Source organism: Drosophila miranda, chromosome 3, assembly GCF_003369915.1.
Source record: "Drosophila miranda strain MSH22 chromosome 3, D.miranda_PacBio2.1, whole genome shotgun sequence".
In the NCBI taxonomy this organism is placed as follows: domain Eukaryota; kingdom Metazoa; phylum Arthropoda; class Insecta; order Diptera; family Drosophilidae; genus Drosophila; species Drosophila miranda.
In genome coordinates, this window is record NC_046676.1 from 5,758,766 (window position 1) to 5,771,010 (window position 12,245).

A 12,245-nucleotide genomic window follows, 5' to 3' on the forward strand; every position below is an offset into this window, starting at 1 on the left:
AATGTACATTTGCCGAACGAGATTCTTTTCCTAGATGACTGTTTTAGTATGGGCTTATCCCAAGTAAATAATGTTTTTAATAGGCTAAATAAGATTTTAGACTTAATTTTTGTTAGTTCGGATATAGATTGCCATGTTACATGTTGCGAACTCCCCATCGCGGAATGTGACATGCATCATATGCCGTTGGAATTCTTAGTCAATTTCCATTTTTATTCGCCCTGGGCGGAACCATATTATGAATGCTTCTTTTCTAGTGTAAGCCTGAATGCTTGTGTGGTTCGGTTGTCCTTCTTGAAGATAATTTAATTTTTATTGGGCCAACATCGAAAATTAATGAAACAGAGATAAACAGATAAAGGTACATAAAATAAAATCAAACATAAAACGCAAATAAAAATTCCAAATTCCAAAAATATAGGTACATTTTAGTATTAATTTCGATAGATAATCTCATCGTGGATTCGGCCACATGCGACTTTCACGTGGCGACGGGAGCTTCAATTGATTGCCAAATCGAGGCCTCTCCTCCTGATTGACCGCCTGCTTTGACGGTGTGTTGGCGGCCGACGCCACCGAATTGTGGTTTACGAGGACATGGCGAATTCGTGGCACAGCCACGCGATTGCGCTGATGCTGAGCCCCGCCGACGGGCAGCACTGAGGAGCGACTCGTGGGCACAAATTCGTCATAGGAGATCCCGGCTTCGCGGTCATTTTCAGTGGTCTCATCGGTCATATACTCGGAATCGCTGGGCGATCTTGTATCCGGCACCGCTGATTTTGTGCGTGGCTTCTTTTTCGAGCGTGTGCCAAGGCTGCGTCTGCCCAATCCCCCGCTGCGACGCAATGTGTTGTCCAGGACGCGGACCCGCCTTAGTGGCGACTTGGACGCCTTCAGCTGGCTGTTGGCCAGCCGATACCCCGAAGAGCTGGCGGCTGCTGATGGATTTAGTCGCTTGTGCAGATTCTCAGTGCTCTTGGTCATATTGGGAGTGATCAGCTGGATTGTTGGGGTCTTGCGCAACGACATTGTCGAGGTCGACATTGAGGACATGTTCTTCAAAGTTCGGGGCGTGCGAGGGGCCGTTGAACCGGCAGTCGGCGGTGGCATCATCAATTTGCTGCTGCTGCCCGTCCTCGTGGTGGGCGGGGCCTTCTTGCGAGCTCTGCTTGGCCTGCCGATAGTTCTCCCATTCGCCAGCCATCAGCTCCAGTATGTTCTCGCCATAAACCAGAAACGGGCCATGCGATTGCACCTCATAGGCGTGCACCAGTTCAGTGATCTGCTGCTCAATCTTGGGCAGCTTCGAGATGGCCTTGCGTTCCTTTTCCTCTTTAAGGAGCTGGCCGCCACGATTTTTGAAACGATTCGGCTCGTTGGCCTTTGCCTCTAGAGCCTGCATGCGGGACCAAAGTTCTGCACGGCTCTCGTACAGATCGAAAATCTCCTTGTTGCACGTGTAGAAGCTCTTCAGATCATCCAGCTCCAGCTCGAGCAGCTCCAACAGGTCTTCGTTGTAATACTTATTGTAGTAGTTGAAGAAACGCTTGCGCTCCTGCTGGCTCTTGAGCGTTAGATCCCACCACTTGCTTATCTCGACGCGCAGCTGCTCGATGAACGTCTTGAGGTTCTGGCTGCGCCATGCCTGGCAGCGCTGCAGCTTCGAATGGACGATGTCAAAGGTGCGCTGCGTATTCTCGGTGCACTCGCGCACTCGTCGCATGGCGCTCTCGTCCGTCTCCTGGAGGCGATCCCACAGCACGTAGATCTTCTCGCGCATGTCATGGATTTTGGAGCGCAGCTCCTGGATCTGCTCGGCATAACTGTTGCGCATCTGCCGCAGCCGCTCTAGTGTCTCTGGTGTTAGATTGTGGCTCAGATCGTTCAGTAGGCGATCCTCTGCATCGGTCTGGGGCATCAGCTCGAGCATCTTCATGTCATGCTTGATGGCCTTGCGCAGCTGGTCCAGCTCCGTCTGGCACACTGCGCGCTGAGAGCGCAGGTTGTCGAGATGGTCGCGAAAGCCGTCCATCTCATCGGGCAGGGGCAGCGGGTCCGCCAGTAGAGGGAGCGGCAGTGCGCCCAGCTCTTCGCAGAGCTGCTCCTGCTGAAGCAGCAGCTCCCCGATCTCCGCCCGACGTTTCGAGAGCTCCTCGCGCAGATGCTCAATGCTTTTGTCCAGCTTCAGCTGCCATATGATCAGTGGCACATCGTCGGGCCTCTGACCAATGTCCACCGTCTCATGGAGGAGTCGGGTGAGGTCGCTGGCCTCGGCTCGGAGTGCGGCTATGTCATCCAGGATGGCCGCCTGCTTCTCCCGCGACTCGGTCAGCAGATCCGTATAGAAATTATCCGCGTGCGCCTTGAGTTTGTGCAGAAAGTCCTCGCATGTCTTCGGCTCGAACATGAGGGACCACATTGAATGGAGCTGCTCCACATGCTCGCCAGTCATCTCAAGGATCTCTCCCTTGATGGAGGTTGGGTCAACCATAGCCAATAGGAATGGGTCTTGTATTCGCGAATGGAAGGAATTTATGTGATGTGTGCAGGATTTAGGACGAGAAATGTGTTTACTAAAGCAGAATGCCACCGCACAGACTCGAATGACGCCAGACAAAATTTCGGTAAATTCAAAATGATGCTATTAGGGATAATATGTTAAATGTTAATTGGGCTTCTGTTCTCTCGCATCCTAGTGTAGACACGTCCTATAATGTTTTCCTGCATACGGTCCGTCGTATTATTGGTAACAATGCTTCCTAAAGGGTGCATGGCTCCTATAGACTGCCGTGGTATACGAAGGGTCTTATGAAATATAAGAATCTTCGTAATAAGTACTTTAAACGATTTAGTAAGACCCGGGACCCTGTAGATTGGGCAAGGTAAGTGCAACATAAGAGGGAGTTTGCTTTTTTAGGCAAATTTTTGTATAACCAATATATTGCCGACGTTGAGAGGGAACTTTAAGTCAATCCCAGGTCTTTTTGGCATTTTATAAAGTCCAAAAGGTCAACGAGCTCTCTTCCTTCCGTTATGAACCTGGGCAGCTTGAGCGCTAATACGGATAATGGTATAGCAAACCTTTTTTCTTCTTTCTTTAGCTCAAATTTTGAGCCATACGCAGCTTGGCACAGTTTCGATGTCTTAAACTCTATACCCTCGGTGGTCAATATTGGTACACTCGATGTATCGGAGGAGGACATTTTGGTGGCAATTGATGAATTCGATAATTCTAATAAACCCGACTGTGATGGCATTTCTGTCTTCCTGCTTCGCAACTGTGTTGTAGCGTTCTGTGAACCTCTCAAAATTCTATTCACAAATTCGCTGTTAACGGGTCAGTTTATTGGTAAGTGGAAAGCTGCCACGATTACGCCAATTTTTAAGAGAGGTACCAAAAATCTCATTTCCAATTATAGACCAATTGCCAAACTCAGCAATGTTTCAAAACTTCTAGAGCGAATCATTGCCAGAAAAATCACCTTCCTCATGAAATCCTACATTAGCCCAAATCAGCATGGTTTTATGCCGGGTAGATCAACAACCACTAATCTCATTGCTTTCAGTAATTTCTGCACTCGTGTCTTTGAAATGCACTCTCAAGTCGACGTTGTGTATACTGACTTTGCTAAAGCCTTTGACAAAGTCTCCCACTGGGCTTTAATAGCCAAGCTGCATCGGTTGGGGATTCATTCCTGCCTGCTCAGTTGGTTTAGGTCGTATCTTGAGCGGCGAGAGTATGTCGTATTGATAAATGGAAAGCCTTCGGCCCCATTCTTGGCTACTTCCGGCCTTCCACAGGGAAGTGAACTTGGTCCACTTCTGTTCTTAATTTTTATTAACGACATATGTCTCAGCATTCAAGCTTCTGAGCATCTGCTTTATGCTGATGATCTTAAAATCTTCCGATCTGTCAAAACCTTAGGCGATAGTATTCTTCTGCAGCGCGACCTGGATAGAGTTGCTCGTTGGTGCAGACTTAATTCGCTCCCACTCAACATTAGTAAATGTTACTTTGTTTCTTTTAGCAAGCGTGTCTTTAATGTGCTGGCCTCATATTCAATAGATGGCCATCCTCTCTTAAAGCAGACGGAGATACTTGACCTCGGGGTCTTATTTGACTCTAGATTTCTGTTTGCAGGGCATATGAATTTAATATTGCCAAAAGCCTATGCAATGTTCGGCTTTGTTAAGCGCAATTCATCCCAATTCAAGGACCCATATACAAGGCTCAGTCTGTACGCATTCCTTGTGCGCTCGCTCCTTGAGTACGCTTCCATGGTCTGGAATCCCACCGGGGTCGTCCAAATTTCGCGCATCGAACGACTCCAAAGAAAGTTTCTGAAATTTGCACTCCAGCCTCTGCCATTTTCCATTCCGATGCCGTCCTATGAGTGCAGATGTCGCCTCGTGCATCTCTCCTCTCTCGAGGATCGTAGGACCATTGACCTTTTAGTGGGTAATATCGATTGCCCTGACCTACTTAGTAGGATTAGCTTCACTACGCCCGCCAGGAGCCTTAGGACCCATGCACCCTTTGCAGTTGATCTCCACCGGACCAATTATGGCTTTCATGAGCCCATCAGTAGGGCGCTTCGGCAGCACAATGCGCTGCCAGCTGGAATGCGCTTTGACTTTTGCCTGGGGAAGGGAGCCGTCAGACGGTTGCTTGTGGATTTCTTCCTGCTACATAATTAATTTACTAATGTTATTTTTTTTATTTGTTAATATAGAAATAAGTTAGCCTAGCCAGTTAAGGATTTTTTGTGATAAAACAATAAACTGAAAAATTTCGTTGTGATAGCCTTAAACAGATACTGACTAGATTCTGCATTCATTGGCGACTTAGATGACAAATATTTCTTCAATTCTATAATATCCTTTTCCCCAGTGTATGCAGAATGTTGCCCATTCCGTTCCATGTTATGTAATGGTTATGATTGGAACTGCAATGTTCTGCGAAAATTAGCCCTACCATCCCGGCTGAGCCACTTTAATAGCCGAAAGCTGAAGACATTCGGACAGTCGCTAAAAGTGAAATACAATTACAAAAAAAACCGCAATTATTGGGCAATATCAACAAGACACATCCGGACATGCTTGTCGCAGCCGTTTTCTGTCCATCAAAATACTTGGCAGGGTACTCGCCATGTTTGGTCAGTTTAACGTACCCGGACTTGTACTAAATTTTGTATTGATAAGTAACTTTTAATATGTATTTGATATAGACCAAATGTTAGTCGGGTACCCATTTCCACAGCTTCAAATAAGTCGTACGGAAAAATATGGAAACGGGTTTGGTAACTGAATCGGGTTGGAAACGGAAACGGCCAATAATCAAATCGTCAAAAATGTGTTTCAATGTTATTATCCTCAAATTCGATGCTCCGCATTTTTATACCCGATACTCAAAATGAGTATTGGGGTATATTAGATTTGTGGTAAAAGTGGATGTGTGTAACGTCCAGAAGGAATCGTTTCCGACCCCATAAAGTATATATATTCTTGATCAGCATCAATAGCCGAGTCGATTGAGCCCTGTCTGTCTGTCCGTCTGTCCGTCCGGCCGTCCGTCCCCCTTCAGCGCCTAATGCTCAAAGACTATAGGAGCTAGAGCAACGATGGTTTGGATCCAGACTTCTGTGATATGTCACTGCTACAAGAATATTTCAAAACATCGCCCCGCCCACTTCCGCCCCCACAAAGGACGAAAATCTGTGGCATCCACATTTTTAAAGATACGATAAAACCAAAAACGCAGAATCGTAGAGGACGACTATATGTTCTAGAGTGTAAGATCTCAACCAGATCGTATAATTATTATAGCCAGAATCAAGAAAACAATTTCATTCTTTCTCGCTCTGTCTCTCTCTAACACACAGGTTTCATGGTCGGCTTTGCCAATTGCAAAATATGAGTTCAAGGATCTCAGAACCTATAAGAGCCAGAGCAACCAAATTTGGTATCCACACTCCTGTGATATCGGACCTTGACCGTTTCGTGTCCAAATTTCGCCACACCCCCTTCCGCCCCCGCAAAGGACGAAAATCTGGGGCATCCACAAATCTCAGAGACTATTAGGGCTAGAGTAACCAAATTTGGTATCCGCACTTCTGTTAGATCTCACTATAAAACGTATATCTCAGAATTTCGCCCCACCCTTTTCCGCCCCCACAAAGGACGAAAATCTGTTGCATCCACAATATTGCACATTCGAGAAAACTAAAAGCGCAGAATCAGAGATAATGACCATATCTATCAGATTGCTGAATCTGGATCAGATCCGATTCTTTTTATAGCCAAAAGGAACAAATCAATTTGCACTGGCTACGCAGCCCCCGACGTCACGCTCAGACTGATTTTCTGTCTCTCTCGCACGCACTCCTTGTCGTGTCGTTTAATATTAGCGGCGTCTGCCGGAGGAGAGCCATACTGACTTAGTATCGGGTATAACTGTAGAGTTGCGGTCTCCGCAGCAACTCACAACGTTCCCCTCGTTTTTTCTTATCCCGCGCCGCAGGACGGCCACTCGTGGGCCACCTCTCCTTGGGCTCTCCAGGAAAGAGATCAAGTACCTCCCTCATGCCTCCTGCAATCTGTGAACGGGAGATCGAATTCCAATGTGTTGTAATAAGTTCGTACTCCGTCGCAGATCAGCCTTTTGTGTGGGTCTCTCACCGGCATTCGAGTCTTGCTAAATTGTTTGCACACACGTTTGGTCCGGGGGAAGACAGCAATATTTTCAGCAGGGGGGAAGCCCTGCCGTGTGCCGTTCCGAGTCGTGCCCCAGTTTTTGGAGAGGCGACGTCGGTGCTACCGTGAGTGCCTGCTGGTCTTGCAGTTGCAATTGCTGGGGCGTCTGCTGTTGGTTCCTGCTTCTGCTTCCTCCAGAGCGTCCTCCCAGGATATCGTTGATGGAATGCTTTGTGTTCATCTGCTGCTGCTGGTGGTGGCTCCCACATGGGATGTGTGGTGGCAGACCAGGCCACCAGGGCACTCCATCGACGGGATAGAGGGGATGCTGGCCAGGGACCTGCGGCCAGGTAAGGGCTGTCCAGGCGTGAAGGGGCGGCGGCGTCCAGGTGTTGGAGCTGCTGCGGCAGACCGGAAGTCAACAAGTTCAACACAGACTAAAGAAGATTCTCGAACAAAAGGTTCGTTTCTTTTATTAACTTCAACTTTATGCGAATGAGCCGTTCGTTTTAATCCTCGACGAGCTGCATGTTTGTTAGGAAAGGGAATGCTGCCAATGCCCTGTGCTGTGGGACAGCATTGACCCGCGCAAAAATTTGGCGAAGGAGTACACTGAAACTTAGGATGGATTTGGGGCCACTGCTGATCTATGGCAACAACAGAGATTTAAACATAAGCTTGATTCATATTTATTTCGAAGGATGATATGATGCGATGCGAGTGCAGAAAGTCCACGCCGGTTAGGAGCTCACGCGAGAGACGCTACCATGATCGGGATCCAACACAATAGCTAGATAATGCTCATGGCAGAAAGTGGGACATGTGGACGCGGTAAGGGAACCGTTTTCCCAGATTCGTAGATCTGGTAGATACGGTTATTCTCAATAATTCTGCGCTTTTAGTTTTCTCGTATCATTTAACTAGATACTGGATACAAAATTATTATAGCCAGAATCAAGAAAACAATTTCATTTTTTCTCGCTCTGTCTCTCTTTAACACACAGGTTTCATGGTCGGTTTTGCCAATTGCAAAATATGAGTTCAGGGATCTCAGAACCTATAAAAGCCAGAGCAACCAAATTTAGTATCCACACTCCTGTGATATCGGACCTTGACCGTTTCGTTTCAAAATTTCGCCACACCCCCTTCCGCCCCCGCAAAGGACGAAAATCTGTGGCATCCACAAATCTCAGAGACTATTAAGGCTAGAGTAACCAAATTTGGTACACACACTCCTTTAAGATGTCACTATAAAACGTATATCTCAAAATTTCGCCCCACCCCCTTCCGCCCACACAAAGGACGAAAATCTGTTGCATCCACAATATTGCAGATTTGAGAAAACTAAAAACGCAGAATCATAGATAATCATAGATCATAGATCTATCAGATTGCTGAATCTGGATCAGATCAGATCATTATTATAGCCAAAAGGAACAAATCAATTTGCAGTGGCTAAGCAGCGCCCGACGTCACGCTCAGACTGATTTTCTGTCTCTCTCGCACGCACTCTTTGTCGTGTCGTTCAATATTAGCGGCGTCTGCCAGAGGAGAGCCATACTGACTAAGTATCGGGTATAAATGTAGAGTTGCGGTGTCCGCAGCAACTCACAACGTTCTCCCTCGTTTAGTTTTAGGAAAGATGGCATGGATCTACAAGAAGGATTTACAATCAGTAACTTTTCCGCCATTTACCTCAAATCGATCAACTGTTTAAATAGAGGGACCCAAGTGGGCTAAGTTCGATTATTCATCGGTATATATTTTGGTATATTTCTGAGGGTCAGACCGTATATTTGATCACTTAGTCCGAGGTCACACAAATTCTCTTGCCCCCGTTGACCGATTTTGCTTAAACCGTATTTTGTAAGCAATGCAATAAAGATAAAAACTGAAATTTAAACGGTCTTGTAGGAAATTGATCAAGTAATTGGATAACAATACGAGTATTCGACGAGTTTATATCAGAAGTCAGACGTATATTTCGGTATATTTTTGTGGGTCGGACGGTATATTTGAGCGATAGATCCGCGGTCACATTGCAGACGCGCGTCGCCAGGTTAACCGTCTACGGGATGTTTAATACTTTTCGGTATTTTTTCGGTCAAAATTGAACCGACGGAATATTTACGGTATATCGGTATATAATGGTATATTTTGTCAATTTAATCAATCTATTAGTTTTTCTGTTTCTCGTTTGATATTAGCGGCGCCTGCCGTTCAACTTTATATAGCAATCCAATATTGCACGGAATATGAAAAACGTGGAATATGTATAATAGAGCTTGAACTCGTCAAAATATTTTTGGTATATTTTTAAAATTAAACGGTATATATTGGTATATTTCTGAGGGTCGGACGGTATATTTGAGGGATAAGTCCGCGGTCACACTGCAGACGCGCGTCGCATTGCCGCCATTTAAAAAAAACGAGAAAAAAAGGAATTTGTTTAAATTTGTGTAGATTCTCATTTGTGCTAAATGGATGATATGTTGGATATATTGGAGCCGCTGTCGCGGATGCAGCTGAAACTGGAGGAAATCCGGAAGGTATTTTTTCGGCTGCAATGGACATAGAACACGGCGATCAATATGGCGGCGCGCTTGTTTTTTTTGCAGGCTCACTTTAAAGAGCTGGAAGAACTATTCTACGGCGTCAAGACCAAAGATGCCAAGGCTGCGGACAATGCCCCGGCGCAGAGCGAAACCTCCGCGGTGACACCACAGCAGACCCAGAAGCGTCCCAAACGGCTGACCGCTCTGACTGACAACACAGATGATTCCCAAGGTGAGTTGAGCTGTGGGCTAAAAGAGACCAAGACTCACCTTGCACTTTCCCCAGATGCCCCCGATGTCACGGCAGAGTCCTCGGGCCGCCAAAGTGCGCGGTTGAGCAACTCCCAGCTTTTGGCCATTGCCGAGGTGGAGAACCTGAACAGCACAGCCTCGTTAATGCCGCCGCCACCGGCACCGACTCTAGCCGACACCACCATGAGCTCGGGCCGGCCGCAGCGGGCTGCCAAATTGAAAACGGAAAAACTGCTCAAGGAGCCCTCTCTCATCCGAAAGATGCGTCGCCCCAGCGAAGAGGATTCGATCCGGGTGAAGGTGGAGAGCGAACAGCGCGTCTCGCAGGTCAACGGCAGGACGCACAACATAGCACCGGATCCCAAACCGTCAGTTGTGGAGGAGACACAGCCACAGGAGCCACCACCAACACTACCAATAGAGCCCATCAAGAAGCCAACCGAAGTCTTCGCCTCCAAGAATGTGTGCGTCAAAGTCAAGCGGGAGAAGTTTACCGGCGAGATGCCGCCGCCCCTACCGGCCACAGATACCACATCCACAATTTTGGAGACGGATGCTACCAGGTCGGATGAGACTGCATTCAGCAATACTACAACGGCATCCGAGATGTCCAAGAAGGGGCGAAAGAAGAAGAAGGATGGCGCCTGCCATCGGCCCATCAAGGTGGAGCGATTTAGTGAAATTGATAAAAACTCGCCCGTCTCCTCGCGGACACGCAAAAACAGCACCGAGTCGCGCAACCAGGAGCGCTCCATCTACAAAGACGCCCTCGAGGGGCCGCCCATCGAAGAGCAGCAGCAGCAGGCTTCTGCTGGCGCCGCCATTAATGAAACGAACACCTTGTCCAACGCCACAATGGTGCTGGGTCCGGCTCCCACCGATGAAAGCCCCAACATTGCACCGGCCGACGCCACCTTCGAAGTTATTACTAGCAAGAAGGGGCCACCAAAGCCAGGGTCAGAGCCAAGGCGGGACAGTCTCCTGACAGAGGATGAGTCGCTGGACGACAGGGTACCAGTGGCGAAATTTCTCTCGAATGTGAAGACCATGAAGCTGCCCGGCCGCACCCATGAGCTGTTTAAGTGAGTATGAGTAAAATCTGGAGACTATTTGAATTGGAGCATCAATACTTCCCTTTTGACCTGCCCACAGTCCGCTCTTGCAGAGTCCAGTGAAGATGCGCGTGGAGGCCTTCGAAAATGCGGCCAGTGCCCAGAGCAACTTACGCTCCCAGCGAGCCAAGGATACGGTAAGAGTGCAGTGCTCTCCCTCGTTTGTTCGGGAATTGATGATTGATGTTCCTTTTTCAGGGCACGAACACGAGCAACACGCCCAAGATTGGCAAGTTGCAGCCACCGACTGTGGGGCGCTTTTATACGCCCACTCAGACCTCAAGTCTATTGCCCGTGAGCTCGGCCCAGCCCAAGAAGGGCCCCATGAGTGCCTCGAAGGCAACGACGCTGCTGAAGACTGCCACCGGGACCAACCTGAAGTCCACCAGTTCTGCATCCACCAAGAGCCTGTTACGCGAGAACAGCGGCGAAGACTTCCGCAAGGGTCTGCACAGCCTGGCCGAGGAACGCAAGAAGCTGCGTGAGCAGAAGCATCAGCAAGCCGCCCAGCAGCGAGAGGCAAAGGAGCGGGAGCGAGCCGAACGCATTGCCAAGCAGACCGCGGAACGCGCCAAGAAACAGGAGGAACGAAAGAAGCTGGAGGAGCGCAAGCGGCTGGAGGTTGAGGAGCTGAATCGTAAGATGCGCCAGCAGGAGGAGGCCGAGGCCCTCAGGAAAGCCAAGATCCGGGAGCTGGAGAATCAGAAGCTGGCACAGTTGACCGGGGCCAAGAAGAAGATGCTGCCACCGCCGCCGAAGACAAAATACACATGGGACATGCTGCACGAGGATGACTCCACCGATGACGAGGGCAAGGTCACCCACAAGCGTCCGCCAGCACCCACCTGGAGTCGCAGTAAGTTAGCGTTTTCTTTAGCCAGTGTCTGATCTAATCTAAAATTTTGTGACCCATTTTCAGGCCATGTACGCGGCGAAGCGATTGCCATGCAGAGCCACTGTCCCACCGATGTCATCGACAGCTTCTTCTCGGTGGCCCCCACCACTCCGGACCTGAAACTGATTTTCCCCAACATCGATCCCAGGCAGCTGAAGCGCAACTCCAGCGTGCTCTGGTCCACGCCCCCACGCTACTCGGAGCTCCCAAAATACTAGTTATACACAAACATACGTATGTATATAAAATAATCTCCTGTTTTTCTTTCTGTTTTGTTCTATGGAAATATAAATAAAGTTTAAATTAAATAAATGTATTTGCGAAAAGTAATGCAAGATACCGCACGATACCACTTCCATTCCACTTGATTCCCTCTGACACTAATACCCAACTGCTTAAGAACTATTAAAGCCGCCGGCGTGCTCAATTAATGGTCTTCTTGGGGTCTTGCCAGGGGCTTGATGTTTTGATGCCCCGAGGTGTTTCCATTAACAATGAAGGTGCTGTTGTTGTTTTTGCTTCTGCTGCTGCTGCTGTCGATTCGTGAAAAGTGTGGAAAGGCGCAGCTGAAAAAGAAAACAAGCAACACAGATACATTTTCACGGGTCATGGGACATAGTTTTGTGGCATGATGAGCTGAGCAGCGGCAACAATCTTCGATTGTACGAGTCAGTCTGATTGCCTTCATCTCGCGTTCGCGATTTTCCCGATTCCCGACTCCCCCCGACAGCGAAG

General features: G+C 48.2%; 1 protein-coding gene across 2 annotated transcripts; it reads left to right on the forward strand.

Annotated features, from left to right (window-relative positions):
- Positions 1–9,077: 9,077 nt before the first annotated feature.
- Positions 9,078–11,857, forward strand: LOC108157955 (caldesmon-like). 2 transcript variants are annotated; one of them, XM_033391463.1, is made up of 6 exons: positions 9,079–9,245; positions 9,315–9,483; positions 9,538–10,585; positions 10,656–10,752; positions 10,814–11,471; positions 11,535–11,857. In XM_033391463.1, exons 1-6 carry the CDS (start codon positions 9,177–9,179, stop codon positions 11,726–11,728), a joined length of 2,235 nt encoding a protein of 744 aa, XP_033247354.1. In that variant the 5' UTR covers positions 9,079–9,176; the 3' UTR covers positions 11,729–11,857. The 2 variants fall into 2 exon arrangements, with proteins under 2 accessions (XP_033247353.1, XP_033247354.1); XM_033391462.1 differs by having other exon boundaries at positions 9,078–9,245; positions 9,315–10,585.
- The last annotated feature ends 388 nt before the right edge of the window (positions 11,858–12,245 follow it).

Coding starts and splice junctions, on each gene's coding strand:
- LOC108157955 (XM_033391462.1), top strand. CDS start 9,177: ATGGATGATATGTTGGATATATTGGAGCCGCTGTCGCGGATGCAGCTG. Junction 10,753..10,813: donor CCCAGCGAGCCAAGGATACG/GTAAGAGTGCAG, acceptor TTCCTTTTTCAG/GGCACGAACACGAGCAACAC. Junction 11,472..11,534: donor AGCACCCACCTGGAGTCGCA/GTAAGTTAGCGT, acceptor ACCCATTTTCAG/GCCATGTACGCGGCGAAGCG.